The 21,262-nt window shown below is 50.1% G+C and overlaps 2 protein-coding genes across 5 annotated transcripts in view; one reads left to right on the top strand and one right to left on the bottom strand.

The window, feature by feature from the left end:
- LOC103689966 (MARCKS-related protein-like) overlaps positions 1-21,262 on the bottom strand; it is a 980,777-nt gene that overhangs the window by 579,455 nt on the left and 380,060 nt on the right. The window lies entirely within an intron of this gene.
- Positions 1-21,262, top strand: part of Ryr1 (ryanodine receptor 1) — a 131,228-nt gene that overhangs the window by 82,121 nt on the left and 27,845 nt on the right. For 2 of the 4 annotated variants that reach the window (NM_001419537.1, XM_039100852.2), the window contains 13 exons: positions 2,600-2,651; positions 2,784-2,858; positions 4,337-4,436; positions 4,780-4,859; positions 4,980-5,056; positions 6,197-6,270; positions 6,940-6,957; positions 7,935-8,015; positions 11,960-12,048; positions 12,143-12,271; positions 12,359-12,463; positions 14,637-14,718; positions 16,229-16,416. In NM_001419537.1, coding sequence (NP_001406466.1) covers positions 2,600-2,651; positions 2,784-2,858; positions 4,337-4,436; positions 4,780-4,859; positions 4,980-5,056; positions 6,197-6,270; positions 6,940-6,957; positions 7,935-8,015; positions 11,960-12,048; positions 12,143-12,271; positions 12,359-12,463; positions 14,637-14,718; positions 16,229-16,416 — 1,150 coding nt within the window. The remainder of the gene's footprint in view (positions 1-2,599; positions 2,652-2,783; positions 2,859-4,336; positions 4,437-4,779; positions 4,860-4,979; positions 5,057-6,196; positions 6,271-6,939; positions 6,958-7,934; positions 8,016-11,959; positions 12,049-12,142; positions 12,272-12,358; positions 12,464-14,636; positions 14,719-16,228; positions 16,417-21,262) is intronic. The other 2 variants (XM_039100854.2, XM_039100853.2) reach the window with 1 other exon arrangement.

Genomic DNA, 21,262 nt, shown 5'->3' with positions numbered 1-21,262 from the left:
AATTTTTTAATTACACCTATTTATTTATTGTGTGTGTATATCTGCTGGAGGTCAATGAAAAACGTGCAGGAGTTTATTCTTTCTCTCCACTGTGTGTGGACCGCAGGAATCAAACTCGGCTTCCCTTGATGGCAAGCTCCTTTACCCTCTGAACCACATAACTGGCCCCCAATCACTGGATCCTTTAGGGTCAGTTTGTGAGGACAGGCAGCCACTTTATACCGTTGCTGAACACGCAAGGGAGCATCCTGCCTGAAGGGTTCACAAAAGGACACGTCTTGCTTACACAGTGCCTACTACGAGTTCAGTGGTAGTAATAGTGTGCCTGCTTGGCAGGGACACGGCCCCGGTTCAACCCCCAGAGCTGTGATAAAACAAAATGACAGAATCAAAAGCATTTGTCTGACAAAGATCAGGATGGTATTGCAGGGGGCAAGGGGAATCAATAGATGGGGATTTTTTTTTTCTACTAGGTAGGAATGGAGACATTTCTAACCCATTCCAAGACTTTGATGTGAGTTAATGGCTATTCGTTCGTCTTAGTAACACCCATGATAGTGAGGCTACTTCTGAGGGGCTGGAGAGATAGCTCAGCAGATAACTCCTCTTGCGACTCTTACCGAGGACCGGATACCAATAGCCATATATTCAGTACCAACATCCACATAGCTGCCTGCCTCCATCTATAACTCCAGCTTGGGGATATCTGGCTCCCTCTTATGGCCTCTGATGGCACTGCAGCCACACGGTAACACGGTAAGCATATAGACAAGACTACACACACACACACACACACACACACACACACACAGAGAGAGAGAGAGAGAGAGAGAGAGAGAGAGAGAGAGAGAGAGAGAGAGAGATTAGCTAGGCACTAGGTGGTGTACTACTAGCCTTTTCTCCCAGCACTCATGAGACAGAGGAGGCAGGCAGATCTCTCTGGTCTCTAGAGTGAGTTCCAGGACAGCCAGGGCTACACAGAGAAACCCTGTCTTGAAGAAACAAAAACAACAAAAACTGAAAATTTATAGAGCGGCATCTGTGAGTGTTTATCATGTCTGACACCACGCTGCTCCCTTGACGTGAACATCGGCTCATTCACTCTACAGACTAGCCTGGCCAATTCCTTTTATTTTGTGGATGAGGAAATGTAAACCCTTAGGGATTATTTTTCTCACATAACACGAAATCAAGCTCTAGAGTGTCCGGGCTGGGCAGGGTGACCGGCAGAGACCCGGGCTTCCTGAGTCTTAGCTTGAGTCTTGGAGCCTGTATCAGTTTCTTAGTTGCCACTGTAAACAGCGCACTCCACAGAGGCTACTTCCGGGGCGAAGACTTGTTTCATTTGCTTTTGTTTTCTGAAGAAAGTTTACTGAAACCTAACCACACCTACTCATTAAGACTTCCTGTCTGCTCCCTTGCAAGGCGGTGTTAAGGACCCAACAGAGACTTTTCTGACCAGAAAGACCTAAAGGATTTACAATCTGCCTTTCTCGCCCCAACTCTCCCCCACTTTTTGAGAGAAGGCCTCTCCGGGCAGCTATCCATTAGCTTTCTGCGGACCAGGCTAGCCTGCAACTCAAAGAGATCCTCCTGCCTCCGCCTCCTGTGTGCTACCACACCCCACCTGGTTTTATTCTTTTTGACTGACCCCATGATTGTCTCACCTTAGCCTCCTGAGCACTAGGATTGCAAGCAGGGGATGCTACACCTGAACATTGTTTCAAAAGATTTGTTTTGGATGATGGTTTCAGTAGATTTCAGCCCAGTAGATTTCAGTCCACCATGATTGAAAAGGCCAGGTGGGGGGAGTGGTAGCAAAGGCTACTCACATCATGACCATGTGCGGGACAAGAAGAAGGGGAGCCTTCCCTTCCTCACCCCTAGAAAGACTTTTAACTGTTTTCCTCCAGTAAAGGAAGCTCTCCCTGGTAAGCTTATGCACGTAGCCCATGGCCAGGACTCTGACGTCCACCCGTGACTGCAAGGAGCCGAGTGTCTATGTTTCCCATCTGTGGGAGACTTATAACTCTGTGCTACTCTATATAGGCTGGATTCCGCTGCAAGCTGTACAACCTTGGCCAGCCAAGGTCTTTGTGACTCAGTTTCTTCATCTGTAAAATGGGGCTGGTAATAGACCTACTCGATAGGACTGCTGTGAAGATAAATTGGTTAACACGTGAAGAACACCTGCCGTCTTTCTAAAGCAAAGAGAAAAATCTATTATAAAGTGGATGGCCTCAAGCTGGGCATGGTGCTGTATAATCCCCGTTCTAAGGGAGACGAGGCAGAAGAGTTGAAGCCCGGCCTGGGCTACATCTGCAGAATCTGCCCCAAAACAAAAAGGCTGGGGATGTAGCTCAGTTGGTAGATTCGTATGGTTGAAGCCCTGGGTTCAATCCACAACACCATAAAAAGCAGGCGTGATGGGCACAGCTGGAATCCCAGGCCTCAGGAGGTGCAGGCGCCCTGAGGAGCTCAGGGTCATTGCATATTGAGTTTGAGGCCAGCCTGGGCTACCTGAAGCCTTATCTCAATTTTAAAAACAAGGGTTGGGGAGGTGTCGCCACTGGGCGTGTCTCTCTGCTTCCTTCCTCAGCAAACTGGATGAGGACTACCTGTACATGGCTTACGCTGACATCATGGCAAAGGTGAGCTCGGGCCTCTGCTCTGCAGGGTGCTCCCTTCTCCCTGGCCCCGCACTACCCCACAAACTGCAGGGGCTCCTGGAGGGTGGGCGGGGCATCCGCTTTGCTCACTCACCAACTCATGCTGCTCCCCAGAGCTGCCACCTGGAGGAGGGCGGGGAAAATGTCGAAGAAGGAGGTGAAGAAGAGGAAGTGGAGGTGTCCTTTGAGGTAGGGGGATGGGAGCATCCTCGAGGAAGGGTTGGGAACTCTTGACTTCTGTTCATTTGATATGTGACCAGAGTGCTGTACCTGGGAATGCAGAGTCTGTCCTCGGGGATGAAAGATGCCAAAGCAAACCTCAACAATACTAGGTGTTCACTGTGGGGTTGGGAGGCATTGGTGAAGGGTGGGGCCAGGACGGGGCTAGCTCGGAAGGTGCAGCAGCCCAGACACAGGGTGAGAGGGTGTCAGGGAGGGATTCCCAGAGAAGAAAGTGGCTGAGAAGGATAAAAGAATACAACAGCCAGCTGTGGTGTCGGACATCTGTAATCTCAGTGTTGAGAGGATGAGTCAGAAGAATCATATGTTTGAGACCAGCCTAGGGTGCATGAGGAACTTGTGCTTTAAAATAAGAAAGGAAGGGGCTGGACAGATGGCTCAGTGGTTAAGAGCACTAACTGCTCTGCCTGAGGTCCTGAGTTCAAATCCCAGCAACCACATGGTGGCTCACAACCATCTGTAATGGGAACTGATGCCCTTTTCTGGTGTGTCTGATGACAGCTAAGGAGTATTTAATATATAATAAATAAATCTTTGGGAAAAAAGAAGAAGAAAGGTAGGAAGGAGATAAACAGCACTTGCTGCTCTGACTGAGGACCTGATTTCAGTTCCCAGCACCCACATGGTGGCTCACAACCAGCTGTAACTCCGGTTTCAGGGGTTCTTGTGCCCTCTTCTGGTCGCTGTGGGTACTGCATGCATACAGAAAGTGCCCATAGAGACATTCAGATGTGTTCAAGCACATGTGCGCACACACACACACACACACACACGCACACACACACACACATATACATAAAATAAATACATGTTTAAAAATATATTTAAAATACAAATTCATAACTTGGACATAATGATTCATGGTTGCAATACCAGCACTTGGAAGGCTGAGGCAGGAGGATTGCCAAAAGTCCCAGGCCAGTCAGGTCTATGCTGTAAGACCTTTGTCAAAACAAAGAAACCCCAAATTGAATCCGGAACTGGATAGCACCTATCTTTTATTTAGCTATCTGAAGCAAGATGTAGCAGGGGTTAATTAAGAGGCTATGGTGCACATTCCGTGATAGTTCAAGATGCCTGAGACAGTAATATGGCGTGGGTGCATTTGTGAGTCTTCTTGGTAACAATAGCAACGGTTCTGACAGCATTTCCACAGCAGAAGGAATGCCAGGTTTCCAGTAGAGAGTGATAGACAGGAACATAGGGCTTTTCCATGGACATGTTCATAGACTTTAGGCTCTGACCTGCTGGAGGTCTGCAGACTTGAGCCAGGTACAGGAGACAAACTAAGCCCCTCGGGGCATGGAGAGATCTCACAATTGGAGAGTTGGCAGATGTGGCTGGAGCTGGGAAGACAGACGATGGGGGAGGACGGGGCCCTGGACACCCAGGCTAGCGCTGAGCACTAAAGCCTGCTCCCACCCCAGGAGAAGGAGATGGAGAAGCAGAGGCTCCTGTACCAGCAGTCGAGGCTGCACAACCGGGGTGCCGCCGAGATGGTACTGCAGATGATCAGTGCTTGCAAAGGTGCCGTCTGTGCCCCCCAATCCCAGCATCCCCCTACCCCTGTGAACACACCCACCGCATCCTCCCCAGGATACCCACTCCCTGCCCACCCTGCTTGCCCCCTCTTTGTGCCTCCAACCTGCAAACTCACCCCAGCTCCAGCAGAGTTTTTTGTATGTCTGTCTTTCGAGTCTCCCCTCCACTCTTTGGTCACACGTAGAGCCTGTCTGAGCACATGCTTAGTCCCCTTCCTTCCTGTACCTATGGTAGTTTTTTTGGGTGGGTGGAAACCTCAGGCTGAACAGACCACTTTTTTTTTTTTTTTACTGATGGATTTCTTTGACCTTGTCTCTGTGACCTCCAGGAGAGACGGGTGCCATGGTGTCTTCCACCCTGAAGCTGGGCATCTCCATCCTCAACGGAGGGAACGCTGAAGTGCAGCAGGTAACAGCCGTGCAGGATCTTGGGAGGAGGGGCTGAGAGGGGGTGGGGGTGGGGAGGGTGGGTGTTCCTGAGTGGCTTCCAGGTGCCCCCCACCCCCATCTCCTGTCACTCCCACTGCAGAAAATGCTGGATTACCTGAAGGACAAGAAGGAAGTGGGCTTCTTCCAGAGTATCCAGGCGCTAATGCAAACGTGCAGGTGGGTGGGACCCTAGGTCTCTCTTCCAGTTCTGCCAGTGCTCCTGGTCCCGGAACGGGGCCCTGCACAGAGGAGGGCAAACACTAGAGAGTTTACTAGGGGAATTACCGTGGAAAGAAGAAATCTCACCTATCCCAAGTTTTAAGACAGAGTTGTGGGTCGTGGCGTTGCTCACCTTTAACCCCAGCACTCGGGAGGCAGAGGCAGGGAGATCTGAGTTTGAGGACAGCCTGATCTGCAGAGTGAGTTCCAGGACAGCCAGGGCTACATAGAGAAACCATGTCTTAGAGGGAAAGGGGAGAGAGTTGGAGGGAGGGAGGGAGAAGAGAGGAGAGAGGGGAGGGAGAGATTGAGACTGACTGACAGACAGACAGACACAGAGTGACTGACTGACTGAGACTGAGTTATGGGCTGGCACTGTACCTTGGTGGCAGAGCACCTGCTGGGCTGTGTGAGACCTGAGTTCCTTCTCCAACATGGAGGAAAAGATAAAATGTGATACAAGCCTGGGACCCCAGCACTCAGAAAGCAGAGGCAGGAGGATTACAGAGAGTGTAAGGTTAACCTGAGCCACATAAGACCCTGTCTCAAAGGGAGGGGCAAGAGGAGAGAGTAATGAAGGTGCAGACAAGTGGAACCCTGGTTAGTGACGATCACAGGAGGGTCCCCGCAGGGCTCGTGGGCGCTTAGATGACCGGATTCCCATGGCTCACCTGCCATTATCTCTCCTCCCTTCTTGCTGTCGGCCGACCTTTCTCTACCCCTCTGTAGGCTTTGCTAACTGATGTTTTCTGTGTCCTCGTGATTTCAGCTTGCATACTAGACCCACCTCACTTCACGAGGCCAGGGTGGCGGAGGCTTAAGGAAGAGGGCGGGGTAGGAATGTGGGCATGGATAGAGGAGAGAGTGAAGGGCAGGGTGGGGCGTAGGCAGAGGGTGAGGGATTGGATAGGAAGAAGATGGCGGGTGAAGGGTGGATTGCTGTCTCCAGAAGGAGGGAGGTGAGTGGGGACGTAGCTTCCGTCTGCTGTCTCTAACACACTATGCCTGGCCTTTGTGGCTCAGCAGCCGAGGTGAGGGCCGCCAGGTCATGCAAGACAGAAACTGGACCTTCCTCACCTCAATCATCTCTTTCCTCAGCGTCCTGGACCTCAATGCCTTTGAGAGGCAGAACAAGGCGGAGGGGCTGGGCATGGTGAATGAAGACGGGACTGGTGAGACCTTCTTCCGGGTGCCCCTCTCCCTGGGGCATCACCTTCCTCAAGATCCCTTCCTCTGCCCACAGGCTGCCCATAGCCCCAGTTCCCCAAGGCATCCCTCTTCCCAAGAGTCCCCTTAGGTCCCCAGGGTTGTGATCCCCCGTCCTGAGCACCGCACCCCGTGCCTCCAGGGTCTCCCTTCCCATGGGCTCCACCCCCGGTGTCATTCAGTCTGGTGTTCCATCACGTGAACCCGCCCTACGCGTGCCCCAAGTCTCATTCTGGTTGCTGTTCATTAATGTTCCTAATCCGGTTAATGGAGTCTCCTTTTTGCTGTGTTTTGACGTGTCTAACTTTCCACCCTGACCTCCTCTGCCTCCTGCTTCTCTTGTGTACTTGTGTGTTCTCTCTCTCTCTCTCTCTCTCTCTCTCTCTCTCTCTCTCTCTCTCGTTCTTCCTCCTCCTCCTCCTCCTCCTCCTCCTCCTCCTCCTCCTCCTCCTCCTCCTCCTCATTTCTCTTCCTTGCTAACCCACTCCCTCCTGTCTCCTTACTGCTGTCTTTCTCTCTGTGCTTCTTTCTCTCTGTTTGTCTGTCTTTGTCCCATGTCGCTGTACTTCTGTCCGTCTCTGTCTCTTTTTCCTCTTTTCTCCTGCTTCCTCCTCCCATCCTGTTGGCTGCCCCAGTCATCAATCGCCAGAACGGTAATTTCCCTGCCATCCATTGCTGTGCTGCGCCCCCCCCCTTCTAACCCCGATACCCCCTGGGGCTGAGGATCTGGGACAGTCAGGGAGGTCAGGGCGGTTGCCCCTTCGGGGGTTCCCATGGAGAAGGTTCCCCGAGTTCAGAGCCCGGTGACATTATGAATCGGTTTTATTTAACGTAAGCCTCCGTTTCCCCGTATGTAACACAGAAGTTAGAAAAGACAGTCAAGGTTCCTTTACAGCTGGATATTTTGGTGGCTTCCAAACCCAGATTCCCAGTCCAGGGTGGGATGAGCCCTCCCCCATTCCCACCTTCTCTGCGCTGTGCGTCTCAAACCTAGTCTGATGGTCCTCGTTTGTTGGAGGCAACCACTCTGGTGCCGCGCGTGCCCTCTGCGCCTGCTCTGATTGGCCCATTCCCAATCTAGCCCTTACAGCCCACCTGTGATTGGTTTCTTTCAGATGTCTATTCTGATTGGACCATGTTGACACACTTCCCTTCTCCTTCTCCTGGGTTGGCTGCTTTTGAGGCTTTGGGGCCAGTTGATTGGCTTTCAATCCCCCGTCACTTCCCAGCCCAGTCTTCCCCTGCCCAGAACCTTGTGCGCAATGACCCCAATCCTGTAATCCATTAACCCCTGCAGCCTGGAGTCCGGCTCAGGGTTATACCAGCTGCTGAATGCCTGCTGGGTCACTCCTAGATGTCACACAAGTGGTGACATTGGAGGGACACTGATGTAGAAAGACACTTGAGTTCCTAGCTTGACGAGCCAATGAGGAGGCCAGTTCCTCGGGTCTCCAGCTACAGAGCTCACTGGCTGGTGTCTTGAAGGCCTCACAGTGTCTTTGAAGTGTTGCTTGCTCCTTCCAGCACCCCGTCCGTTGTGCATGCGCGTGCAGTGTGCATGGGTTGTGTGCATGTGTGTGCTGTGTCCTGGCACATCTGACCCCTCCTGGGTCCCCTCCCTCCCACCCAGGAGAGAAAGTCATGGCAGATGATGAGTTCACACAGGACCTGTTCCGCTTCCTGCAGCTGCTCTGCGAGGGCCATAACAACGGTGAGACAGGAGGGTGGGCTTCCAAAAGTCACCTGAGCTAATCTCCAATCTCTCCTCTTCCCGGCGATGACTTCCCTAGCCGTGCAGACCTTGTCCAGCCTTAGTCTATACTTAACTCTATTCTCCGAAGAAGCGCAGTGTGTGAGGCCATTTTAGTTACGTGGGCGGTGTGAAGCCACCCTGAGCGACATGAGACCCTGTCCCAAAGAAACAACAGTAACAAGTTTCTCTGGCTTCTGAAATTTCTGGAAGCAAACCGCTTATGTTCACTTTCACTCTGGCCAGTCCCACTCCCCAAAGGCAGTCTGCCAAAATCCAGTTTGGCCAGAAGTCACCTTCCCCAAATGGGCAATTGGTCACACTCAGTTTTCCCACGGGCATTAGTCAGCGCTCTCCAGAGGATCAATGCCAGAGTCCACCGACGAACGAATTGCCTGGTGTTTAAAAGTGACTCTATTTGATTTATACATTTGTTTACCACAGAAAACATTTCCCAGGAGATGTACAGATCCTCTCTCAGCAGAAGAGAGAATTTCCACAGACTCTGCCTTCACTGTGCCAATTTAGCAAAAATCCAGTGTGACACAGCCCGCTAATTAAACACCGTGTTGACGGGAAAATAGAGCCGTGCGGCTCAAACAGCTTACACTAAGGGACAGTTAAGCTGGGCCTGGTGGCAAAGGTCTGCAATCCCGGTGCTCAGACCGGAGGAGGAGGAGTAGGGGAAGGAGGAGGGGGAGGAGGAGTCCAAGTCGCCTGGCTGCCCAGTGAGCCAGTGAGACTTTATCTCCAAACCAATGACAAAGCAGCCTAAGGCCTGGCCAACCTTCCTTGCGAGCTGTTTCCCATGACAAGCGTGTCACATGGTTGCGTTTACAATGCTCACAGTACACAGAATGCCACAAACCACCCAGAGGGAAAGTGTGTGTGTGTGTGTGTGTGTGTGTGTATCTATGAGAGGTTTCTCTGTATCTATGACACTGTATAATGTGTGTGATTGTGTGACCATACGATGTGTGTGACTGTGATGTGTGTGACTGTGATGTGTGTGACTGTGTGACTGTGTGAGGTGTAGGGCTATGGTGTGTGTGAGACTGTGATGTGTGTGACTGATGTGTGTGACTGTGGTGTGTGTGACTCTGATGTGTGTGACTGTGATGAGTGTGACTATGGTGTGTGTGACTGTGATGTGTGTGACTGTGGTGTGTGTGACTGTGATGGGTGTGACTGTAGTGTGTGTGACTGTGATGAGTGTGACTGTGATGGGTGTGACTGTGGTGTGTGTGACTGTGGTGTGTGTGACTGTGGTGTGTGTGACTCTGATGTGTGTGACTGTGATGGGTGTGACTATGGTGTGTGTGACTGTGGTGTGTGTGACTGTGGTGTATGTGACTGTGGTGTGTGTGACTGTGGTGTGTGTGTATGTGGTGTGTGTGACTGTGGTGTGTGTGACTGTGGTGTGTGTGTATGTGGTGTGTGTGACTGTGGTGTGTGTGTATGTGGTGTGTGTGACTGTGGTGTGTGTGACTGTGATGGGTGTGACTGTGGTGTGTGTGACTGATGTGTGTGACTGTGGTGTGTGTGACTGTGGTGTGTGTGACTGTGGTGTGTGTGACTGTGGTGTGTGTGACTGATGAGTGTGACTGTGATGAGTGTGACTGTGGTGTATGTGATTGTATGTGACTGATGAGTGTGACTTGATGTGTGTGTGACTGTGATGGGTGTGACTGTGGTGTGTGTGACTGTGGTGTGTGTGACTGTGGTGTGTGTGACTATGGTGTGTGTGACTGTGATGTATGTGACTGATGAGTGTGACTGTGATGAGTGTGACTGTGGTGTGTGTGACTGTGGTGTGTGTGACTCTGATGTGTGTGACTGTGATGGGTGTGACTATGGTGTGTGTGACTGTGGTGTGTGTGACTGATGAGTGTGACTGTGATGAGTGTGACTGTGGTGTGTGTGACTCTGATGTGTGTGACTGTGATGGGTGTGACTATGGTGTGTGTGACTGTGGTGTGTGTGACTGATGAGTGTGACTGTGATGAGTGTGACTGTGGTGTGTGTGACTGATGTGTGTGACTGTGGTGTGTGTGACTGATGTGTGTGACTGTGGTGTGTGTGACTGTGGTGTGTGTGACTGATGTGTGTGACTGTGGTGTGTGTGACTGTGATGAGTGTGACTGTGGTGTATGTGATTGTGATGTATGTGACTGATGAGTGTGACTTGATGTGTGTGTGACTGTGGTGTGTGTGACTGTGGTGTGTGTGACTGTGGTGTGTGTGACTATGGTATGTGTGACTGTGATGTATGTGACTGATGAGTGTGACTGTGATGAGTGTGACTGTGGTGTGTGTGACTGATGTGTGTGACTGTGGTGTGTGTGACTGATGTGTGTGACTGGTGTGTGTGACTGTGGTGTGTGTGACTGGTGTGTGTGACTGATGAGTGTGACTGTGATGAGTGTGACTGTGGTGTATGTGATTGTGATGTATGTGACTGATGAGTGTGACTTGATGTGTATGTGACTGTGGTGTGTGTGACTGTGGTGTGTGTGACTCTGATGCGTGTGACTGTGGTGCATCAAGTGTCTTCCTGTTGTCACACTCTGCCTTATAGTCTTGAAACAGGATTTCTCAGTGAAGAACAAGTGTCCTGGCCATATACACACATAACTTTACCACTTAGACTGGCTGAACCAGGGATCTGCCAGTCTCTTTAGCTACGTACTAAATTCAAGGCTAGCCTGGGCTACATGAGAGCCTGTCTCAAAAAGCAAGGCAAAGCAAAATAAAACAAAACAAAAGAGAAGGACAAGGAGAAACAAGTGGAGGACTTTATCTGTACTTACCCATTAAATATTTGTTCAGGAAAAATTAATTCAAAGACAATTAAAAGCTGGGAACGGTGGCTCATGCTTTCAATGCCAGCACCCAGGAGGCAGAAGCAGGTGGCTCTCTGGATTCAAGGCCAGCCTGGTCTACAGAGCTAATTTGAGGATACCCAAGGCTATACATAAAAACCCTGTCTTGAAAACTAACTAACTTACTGACCTAATTAATTAATATAAATTAAAACAGTTGAAGCTGGCTGTGAAGGTTAGTTACACAGTTGTAATTCTGGTAGGTGGGAGTCTAAGGTAAGAGGATTTGAGGTTAGCTGGTTCTCGGGACCCACTTGGTGGGTGGAGAGCGCTGACTTCTGACCTATTAGCATCTAGCATGTACAAGTACCCCCCTCCCCACTTCTCCTCAGAAATAAACAATTGAAAAACTTTAGAGAGGGTTTCGCTGTAGCCTTGAATGGCCTGGAAGTTGCCCAAGATACACTAGGCTAGCCTCAGACTCATAAAGATCCACCTGACTGCTCCCTAATGCTGGATTTAATGACAGGGACTATCATGCCCATACCTAAGTGAATGAAAAAATATTTTTAGTGTGTATGGGGTATCTGACCTACATACTATATGGGCACCATGTGCATGCAGTTCTCGAGGAGACCAAAAGGGGGCGCCCATCACTGGGGACTGGAGTTACAGATGGTTGTGAGCCACTATATGGGTGCTGGGAATTGAACCCAGGCCTGTGTAAGAGCAGCCAATACTCTTAACCACTGAGTCATCTCTCCAAGCCCATACATTAATCTTTTTAAATTTTACAAAGCAAGGGGGGGAGAGATAGAGAGAGGGAGGAGAAGGAAGCGGGAGGCTGAATCCATACTGCATTTGCGGCATGAAGGCCCTCCACAATGTCTTTAGACAAATATATAAGTGACCCTCCATCCCTGTGTGACACACATACTTCAGACTTATAAAGGTAATCACATGACTTCTGGCTCACAGTAGGCACAAAGTACGACCCCTAATCCTAACCCTAAATGAATAGACACACTGGTGTCTCCTCAGACACGGACCGTCGCTGAATGAATACATTTTTCATTTCCTCAGATTTCCAAAACTACCTACGGACACAGACTGGGAACACCACCACCATCAATATCATCATCTGCACAGTGGACTACCTCCTGCGGCTGCAGGTAAGGAAGGGAGGCCAGCCTCATGGGACCTGAGTCAGGGGCCCGAAGCACCGAGTATGGCTCCAGCACCCTTCATGCCCTCACGGTCCCACAGGAATCCATCAGTGACTTCTACTGGTACTACTCGGGCAAGGATGTCATTGAGGAGCAGGGAAAGAGAAACTTCTCCAAAGCCATGTCGGTAGCGAAACAAGTGTTCAACAGCCTCACTGAGTACATCCAGGTAGGGTCCGCACTCGGGACCTGAGGAGGCAGAGCTGCCCTCGCCCAGCACTCCTGCTGGGGCTTCAGGCCACCCCTCTGTCCCCAGGGACCCTGCACCGGAAACCAGCAGAGTCTAGCGCACAGTCGCCTCTGGGATGCTGTGGTGGGCTTCCTGCACGTGTTCGCACACATGATGATGAAGCTGGCTCAGGTTTGAGTTCGTCTGAGATCAGCCCTTTGCCTCCAGCAGTTCCCTAGAATCTCCAGACCGGCCCCTGTCCCACTGGTCGGTCCCCTAGTGCTCTGCGCATGCTCCAGACAGGTTCACTCCCCGTAGCCAAAACCCCTTCTGAATTGGACCTCTCATGCTTCTTCCTCCACCCCACCAATCTGCTCATTTCCCACCTATCCTTTCATTGGTTTGACTTTGGAGACCATCCCTCCTGTCCAGAACTCTCCACTGACTGGTTCGTATCATTTTCCTTCTAATGAGGCCATCCCAGATTCTTCCAGCTCTGGGGAATAGGGTGGGACTATGCTTCTAGATTAGGACAGAGGGCTGAAGGAGTGTTCCTTCTTTTACCCTGCCTGCGGCAGAAGACTCCCGTGCCAAGTACCCATGAAGTAAGGATCCTGCTCCCAGAATACAAGCCCTCTCCTATTCCCCGCCGCCTTGCTCCTCTGAAGCCTCGTGAATGGCTCGCACACACTCCATCCATTTCGTGTGCTTCTGCTTGGTAGACTTAGTCAAGGCTTCCTTTCCATGTACAGTTAAGGGAGTTTGTTCACTGCAGGGAACCACGTGGCGCTAGACACAGCCTAACCACTACAAAATACATTGGTGTAGTACAATAACTGTCCGGCAGGTGGCAGACAAGTATTCCATATAATTTCCCACAAAGCAGTGTCTTAAGGAAGGAGGGACCTCCTAATTTGCCCACTGTGCCCCAGGCACCCTGTAGGATGCCATCTGATTTTAAAAGGAATTGAACTGAGAATTTAGTTTCTCAGTACAGTTGGATGTATGAAGCTGATGTAATCTTACAATATTGGTGGGATAATTATTGTGATATTTCATCAGCCATATTCCAGATGCAGATTATAAGGGGTAGTCAATACAAGGAGCCAGGGGCGTGGCTCAGTGGTAGAGCCCCTGCCTAGAATCCCCCAGTGAGGGGCTGGGGGCGTGGCTCAGTGGTAGAGCCTCTGCCTAGAATCATTTACTTAAGGCTTGGGGGAAAAAATGGTGGCCAGGCTTTTCTTCACCACACTAACAGCTCCAGGCAGTGCGAAACAAGTCTTTCCTAAAAGTTTTAAATAAAAGACCCAAGGTTGGGTTGGGGATTTAGCTCAGTGGTAGAGCGCTTGCCTAGCAACCGCAAGGCCCTGGGTTCGGTCCCCAGCTCCGAAAAAAAAGAAAAAAGAAGGAAAAAAAAAAAAAGACCCAAGGTTCTCTGACTGCTCTCTTCCCAGTGATCTCAGCTGGAGGGAGGAAAGTTCTGGTTGGCCAGACCCACTGATGTATTCATTCCAAGAGCCAGGATGTGGAGTTAGTGCCTTGAGCTCTGACAGAGTTATAGCTCACCCCTCAACTGTGGCGTCTAAGACAAGACAGGCTCGTGGGAAGGCACAGAGCCCAGGCCAGTGAACCTAGAGATATTGGGATCCTAGTTTGTTGGGACCTTGGGTCAGAATACCAAACTTTGGAACTGTGGGTTGCTTTAGGGTCAGAATGAGCAACTCAGAGAGCAGCAGGGTGGCTGGGGGCTGCAAGGTCATGTGAGTCACAAATGGCACTTACGTGTGACTCGGTATAGTACAGATGCCACGATGGGGGACCTTGACAGAGGTGTCTGTGAGCTCCCCATTGGACACTGTGGCCGGGGAGGTACTATGTTTTCATGTCCCCCAAGTGGCATACCAGAAATTGCATGGCTGTTCACCTTGGCAGCACCCTTTCCTCTTGTATATCCTCATGGTCCTACCACCCATCACAGTAAGCTCCAGAATGGCCATTCTCCCTGTAGACCGCACACCATGCTGGAATTTCATCCTTCTAAGATCTGAGTCCCTTGTCCACAGTACCTGTCCCTGTCTGTCTGTCTGTCTGCCTGTAGCCTGAATGTCTGCTCTCCAAGGCTCCCAACTTCCCTATCTGCTGGCCTCATGCCCCTCACACACTTGCCCCCTGGGTACCAACCCCACCCCACAATCTTGTCTCTCTGCCCTTCTTCTGCTTCCGAGGAACATGTTTGGACACGGGGTCCCTCAGAGGTAAGAGAGAGAAAGATGAGGACTTAGGCCCCTCTGGATAGGTGAGGGAGCCATTGGCAGGCACTTGGCAGAGGCCAGCCTCTCACAGCTGATGTGTGTGTGCCCTGTAGGACTCTAGCCAGATAGAGCTGCTGAAGGAGCTGCTGGACCTGCAAAAGGACATGGTGGTGATGTTGCTGTCCCTTCTGGAAGGTAAAGACCGGGAGGTAGGGTAGGGAGCGATGCAGGGGTTCAGGCAAACCCAAGAATGATGCTTGAGGGGTTGGGGATTTAGCTCAGTGGTAGAGCGCTTGCCTAGCAAGCGCAAGGCCCCGGGTTCGGTCCCCAGCTCCAAAAAAAAGAAGAAGAAAAAAAAAGAATGATGCTTGAGACCCCAGAGACCCTACCACTGAGCCCCACCTGACATTATGCCAGGGCAATGGTGATGACGAGGTTGCTGAACAAGGTCAACAGACGCCTTCCGGGCTCTGTGTATGAGCCAAGCCCTGACTATATGGATGCTAATTTGTTGATTCCACAGAGGCATTTTAATAAGATGAGTCACCTGAAGACTTTATCTATGAACTTGAGAGTTAGTAAACAAACCAATATAATTATGGATAGTGATTAAATGTACCAGCCCTGCTGCATAACAAATACCCATGGAATTTAGCAACTTAAGCCTTTTATTTGATATAATAAAAATATAATAATAATAATAATAACTGGCTTACATGGTGAGTCCAGATCAGCTTGCCCTAATGGAAAAACCTTATCTCAAAGAAACAAAAACTAGGGCTGGAGCGGACTGGAGAGATGACTGCTCTTCCAGAGGTCCTGAGTTCAAATCCCAGCAACCACATGGTGGCTCACAGCCATCTGTAATGGGATCTGATGCCCTCTTGTGGCATACAGGGAGATAGAGCACTCACATACATTCATACATACATATATACATTCATACATACATACATACATACATACATTCATACATACATACATACATACATACATACATACATACATACATACATACATACATACATACATACTAGGGCTAGGGAGATGACTCAGCAATCAGAGCACTGGCTGCATTTCCAGAGGACCTGGGTTCAGCTCTCAGCACCCACATGGCGGCTAATAACTGCCTGCCAATGCCCACTTCTGGGTCTATAGACCAGGCTAGCCCAGAACTCATGACAGCCCTCCTGGCTTAGCTTCACAAATGCTGACATAACCGACATGAGCCTCCATACCCAGCTTCATTAGTATGGAGCTTTTAGGTGTGTGAGCTCAGAGCTCACAAAGCTCTGGGTGCAAATCCTCTCTCCACTATTTACCAGCTATATACCTGGAAGTTTCTCTAAGTCTTTCTTGCCAGGGAAACCACACAGCCATGTTTCCCTCATAAGGTTCTCCTGAGGCATCTTGACACAGCCTCCAGGCATGTGGCCCCCACTGCTGACTTGGATCTCCATTGTCCTCGCTGATAATCTTTCCACCCAGTGAGAGGGGTGGACCTTATCAAAAGCAAGGTGGCCATGGCACCCCACAGATCACAAGATGATCCTCTTCCAAGAGGCACAGCAGGGGGCCAGGAAGTGCCCATCTACTGGGTGGGTCCTGGGGAGCCATGGGTGGCTTCTGAGCTGGAGAGAGAGCAACCCGGGGGTCCAGAGCACATGCACTGCTGGGCAGTGGCACTGACCCAGGTCCCCTGCAGGAAATGTGGTGAACGGCATGATCGCACGGCAGATGGTGGACATGCTCGTGGAGTCTTCGTCCAATGTGGAGATGATCCTCAAGTTCTTCGACATGTTTCTGAAGCTCAAGGACATCGTGGGCTCTGAGGCCTTCCAGGACTACGTCACCGATCCCCGTGGCCTCATCTCCAAGAAGGACTTCCAGAAGGTGGGTGCCCGACAGTAGGTGAGCCCGGGATCCAGGCGGGATGACCAAGTGCCAGCTGTATCTCCCCGGCTGGCTGCTTTGAGGGGGAGACTTCTCGGTTGGCCTCAGTTATCTGTAACATTGAGATGGTCTGAGTGCGGTGATTTATGCCTGTGGTCCCAGGGCTTGAGAAGCCTTAGTTAGGGTTTTATTCCTGTGAACCGACACCATGACCATAGCAACTCTCATAAAGGACGACGTTTAATTGGGGCTGGCTTACATGTTCAGAGGTTCAGTCCATCATCGTTGTAGTGGGAAGCATGGCGGCCTCCAGGCAGGTGTGGCACTGGAGGAGCTGAGAGTCCTGCATTTTGTTTTGAAGGCAGCCAAGGGAAGACTGTCTCCCAGGCTGCTATGGGTAGGGTCTCAAAGTCCACCCCTAGGGTGACACACTTCCTCCAACAAGGCCATACCTCCTAATAGCACCACTCCCTGGGCCAAGCATATTAAACCACCACAGAGGCTGAGGTAGGAAGGTGGGTGGTAGAGCCCCTGCCTAGAATCCCCCAGTGAGGGGCTGGGGGCGTGGCTCAGTGGTAGAGCCCCTGCCTAGAATCCCCCAGTGAGGGGCTGGAGTGTATCTCAGCAGGTAAAGGCATCACGTTGTTGCTAAGCCTGATAACCTGAGTTTACACTTTCAGAACCACCTGGTGACAGAGAGAACCTGCTTCTGAAAGTTCTCTGACATCTACCTATGTGTACATGCATGCATTTGAGTGTCTATACACACACATACATGAACACGCACACTTTAAAGAATTGTTTTTAAGAGTTAAAAATAGGGGTTGGGGGGGCTGGGGATTTAGCTCAGTGGTAGAGCGCTTACCTAGGAAGCGCAAGGCCCTGGGTTCGGTCCCCAGCTCCGGAAAAAAAAAAGAACCAAAAAAAAAAAAAATAGGGGTTGGGGATTTAGCTCAGTGGTAGAGCACTTGCCTAGCAAGCGCAAGGCCCTGGGTTTGGTCCCCAGCTCCGAAAAAAAGAAAAAAAAAAAAGAATTAAAAATAGACATGGTCTGTCTCTCTCTCTCTCTCTCTCTCTCCCCCCCCGTGTGTGTGTGTGTGTGTGTGTGTGTGTGTGTGTGTGTGTGTTGGGGCCCAAAGAAGTTTGATACAGGTATTGGATCCCTTGGAGGGACAGGTACTCTGAGCCTTCTAACATGGATGCTGGGCACTGAACCCAGGCCTTCTTAGAGGATGGGAAGAGCTCTTAAATTCTGAACGATTTTTTTTTTTTTTTAGTTCTTTTTTTCAGAGCTGGGGACCGAACCCAGGGCCTTGCACTTCCTAGGCAAGCACTCTACCACTGAGCTAAATCCCCAACCTCCTTTACGATTTTCTTTTTTAAACATAGTCTGCATTCATGGGATTTTGCTTTGTTTTATTTTGATTTTGTTTTCCACGGCAGAATTTCTCTGTGTAACCCTGGCTGTCCTGGAACTCACAGATATCCACCTGCCTCTGCCTCCCTATGCTGGGATTGCAGGTGTGCCACCATATCCGGTTTGCATTCATGGAATTTTAACTGAATCTGTCCCCATCTGCCATTGTCACATCCCCTCCTCCACCCCATACTAAGCCTGTCTTAATTCTTTTTCTATTGTATCATTTTCCTACAAATACAAATATTCTTATTTTCCCTCATTCTTACATAACCCACAGGGCACTATACCATTGGTCTAGATTATCCGTGTGTGTGTGTGTGTGTGTGTGTGTAGACGGTACCCTGGTGGCAGGCATGTGCATCCCCAAGATCATATGCAAGAGACCAGTGTGGGATTTATGCCATCTTCTTTGAATTCCACCTTTTTGGCAAAAGTGGAAGCTTGTCGTCCTCCAGTCTGTCCCTGCCACCCAGTGCTGGGGCTACTGGCACATGCAGTCATGCCTGGTGTGTTTGTTTGGTTGGTTTCATTGTTGTTTTGTTTTAAAGATTGATTTTTTTATTTTATATGTGTGGGTGTTTTGTCTCCTCTGTCTGTGCACTTATGCATGCAGTTGCTTGTAGAGACCAGAAGGGGGCGTCAGGCCCCTGGAACTGGAGTTACAGGTGGTTATAAGCTGTCCGGTGTGGGTCCTCTGTAAGCAAAACAATACACGTTTTTAACTCTGTTAGCCACTGAGCCATCTTTCCCGCTCCTACTGTTTCCTTCTTTCTCTTTTTTTCTTCTTCTTCTTTCTTTCTTTCCTTTTTTTTTAAGATTTGTCTGAAACTTGTTACCAAGCTGGCTTCAAGTCCATAAAGATCCACCTCCCTCTGTGGATTAGCATGTACCACCATGCCCGGCCCCAGCCTCTATTTTTATTTTTCCCTGAGACGAGACCTCGGATGATGTTGGACTTCTGATCCTCCTGTCTCCCAAGCCCTGAGGTTATAGGCATGCACTGATAATACACATGGGTAATGAGATGTGGGGGGAGTCGAGGTCTTGCATACTCTACTCCCTAAGCCACATCCCTGACCCTGACCATACTGTGTCACAGTGTGTTTTAGAGACAAGGGAGCCTCCCCACCCATTTTCCAAGGGTGCTGACATTCTCTTTCATATGTATATTGTTCCGTTTGCCTATTCCTTGTCAAAGGACACTTGCTTGGTTCCTGCTGTTGTACTATTGCAACCCATGCTGTGGTGAGGGATGTCGCAGACAGCTCTGCAAGCCATGCACTGCACAAAGGATGCAGTCTGCACCAAGGGCATCATTGTATGTATGTATCATGGCAGAGTCCCCGCACGGAGCAGTCAGCGTCCTCGAGAGGGACCAGTGCTGGGTCTAGTGAATATTCTCATACTTACAGCAGTCGCTGTGTGTGTGGTGTATTTCAGAGTGATTTCAGACATAGGACTGCCGGGTCAAGGGTAAAAATAAACACCTCTGTCCCTTGGGTAGAGACTGCAGTTCCCCTTTGCATTAGTGAAGGTGAGCACACTTGTCTCCTCTCAGCCTAGACACGAGACGGCACTGGCGCACAGGACGGCTAGTAGGGCAGTCTTTCCTTCTGGTTCTCCCAGTAGGAGTGCAGCTAAGCATCTTAAGATGGTGTTTCATTCATGTTGCCTGGTTTGTAAACTGACTTCATGACCTTGGCATCTTTCTCTTCTTTCATTTGTGTCTTGGTGACAATGGGGATTGAACCCAGGCTACCCCACTCCAGGAGGATGCCCTACTACTGAACTCACCCCTTGGGCTTGCGTAGTGGGGGGGGGTTGTTTTGTGTTTGTTTGTTTGTTTGTTTGTTTTGAGACAGGATCTTAAGCAGCAACCAGGAATGGTTGTAACTCATTATACAGCTCGGGCTGTCCTAGAACTCATGGCCCTCTTCCTGCCTCAGCCTTCTAGGTGTTAGGATTATAGGTATGTACCAATACTCCAAGGATTATCTATCCAATATCTATCTATAGATTATCTATCTATCTGTCTGTCTGTCCATTCATCGCTCTGCAGACCAGGCTGGCCTCAAACTTGACACCGCCTGTCTCTGCCTCCTAAGCATCAGGCTGATTTTCTGTATGACGCTATTTGGCCATGCAGAATAGTTGACTTTTATTTGGAAATATATTTTAAAAAAATTTTTTACTAACTTTTAGCCAAATAAATAACACTAACCACACAATACGTTTATTCATCTTGTAAAGAATCCGAGGTCACTTTTCCCAAGTTTTGTTTTATTCATTTTCATTTCTGGGGGGTGCCATAGTATGCACATGGAGGCCGAGGGACGGCTGTCAGCTCTGTCCTTCCACTGTGAGTTTCAGAACTCGAACTCGGGTCGTCAGTCGGGCCTGTGATGGCAATCGTTTCTCTCTGCTGAGCCTATCTCATTGGGTTACGGTTCCCAGTCGTGCTCAACCACCTCTGAAGGCTTCAGAGGCAGAGGTGTCCAGGCGTCTTTTCCACACTCCATCCTGTACAAACCGCGTGACTCAAGAACCATAGCAAAGGGGCTGGGGATTTAGCTCAGTGGTAGAGCACTTGCCTAGGAAGCGCAAGGCCCTGGGTTCGGTCCCCAGCTCCGAAAAAAAGAACCAAAAAAAAAAAAAAAAAACCATAGCAAAGGCAAGAGGGTTTATGGGTGCTTTGCCGTTGAGCCCAGAGAAGGCTCTGCGTGTTGCTACCCAGGCTGGACACAATGAATCTCCCCTAGTGCAGCTTATGTCAGGATAGACCTCCAGCAACAGGGCTCCTTGACTTGTATTAACCATACAACATATTGTTCTAGGGAATGTGTCTCAAGGCCTGACAGGATGTGCTTGTCAAGCTTGAAGCCCTGTGCTTGACCCCTAGTACCACAGGAAGGGGAGAGAAAAGGCCTCTGGGAGTTGAAACATTTAGGCTATTGAGTGATCGGGTGAGTGGCAGGTACAGGGCTTCACCCCCAGCCTCCATTTTTACCACTTTTTAGAGTTTTGAGACAGGGACTCACGATGCTGCCCAGGCTCGCTTTGAACTTGTGTTCCTCCTTCCTTAGCCCCTGAGGTGCCTGGTGCTATTGAGACATCACACCTGGCTGGCTAAGTCTTCCTTTATTTAATCACAGCGTTACTGCCTGGGAATGCACGCGCCATCAACCCGCCCATTTAGAATTTCCAACACGGTGGTTGTGAAGTGTAATTGTCACTGTCTAACTTTAGAACATCACAGTCACCCCAAGAAAGAGCCCCACAGCCTTTAGCACTCACTGCCCTTCCCTCCACCTCAGCCCCTGAGAACCACTAGCGCAGCGTCTGTCTCTAGAGATTGGCCTGCTCTGGACACTGCTTATCAGTGGTATCACACACGACATGTGTGCACACACAAGGCCTTCCTTTCAT

Source organism: Rattus norvegicus, chromosome 1 (genome assembly GCF_036323735.1).
Source record: "Rattus norvegicus strain BN/NHsdMcwi chromosome 1, GRCr8, whole genome shotgun sequence".
Classification (NCBI taxonomy): Eukaryota; Metazoa; Chordata; class Mammalia; order Rodentia; family Muridae; genus Rattus; species Rattus norvegicus.
The sequence above is the reverse complement of the archived record's forward strand: the minus strand, read 5'-3'. Positions and strand labels throughout refer to the sequence as shown.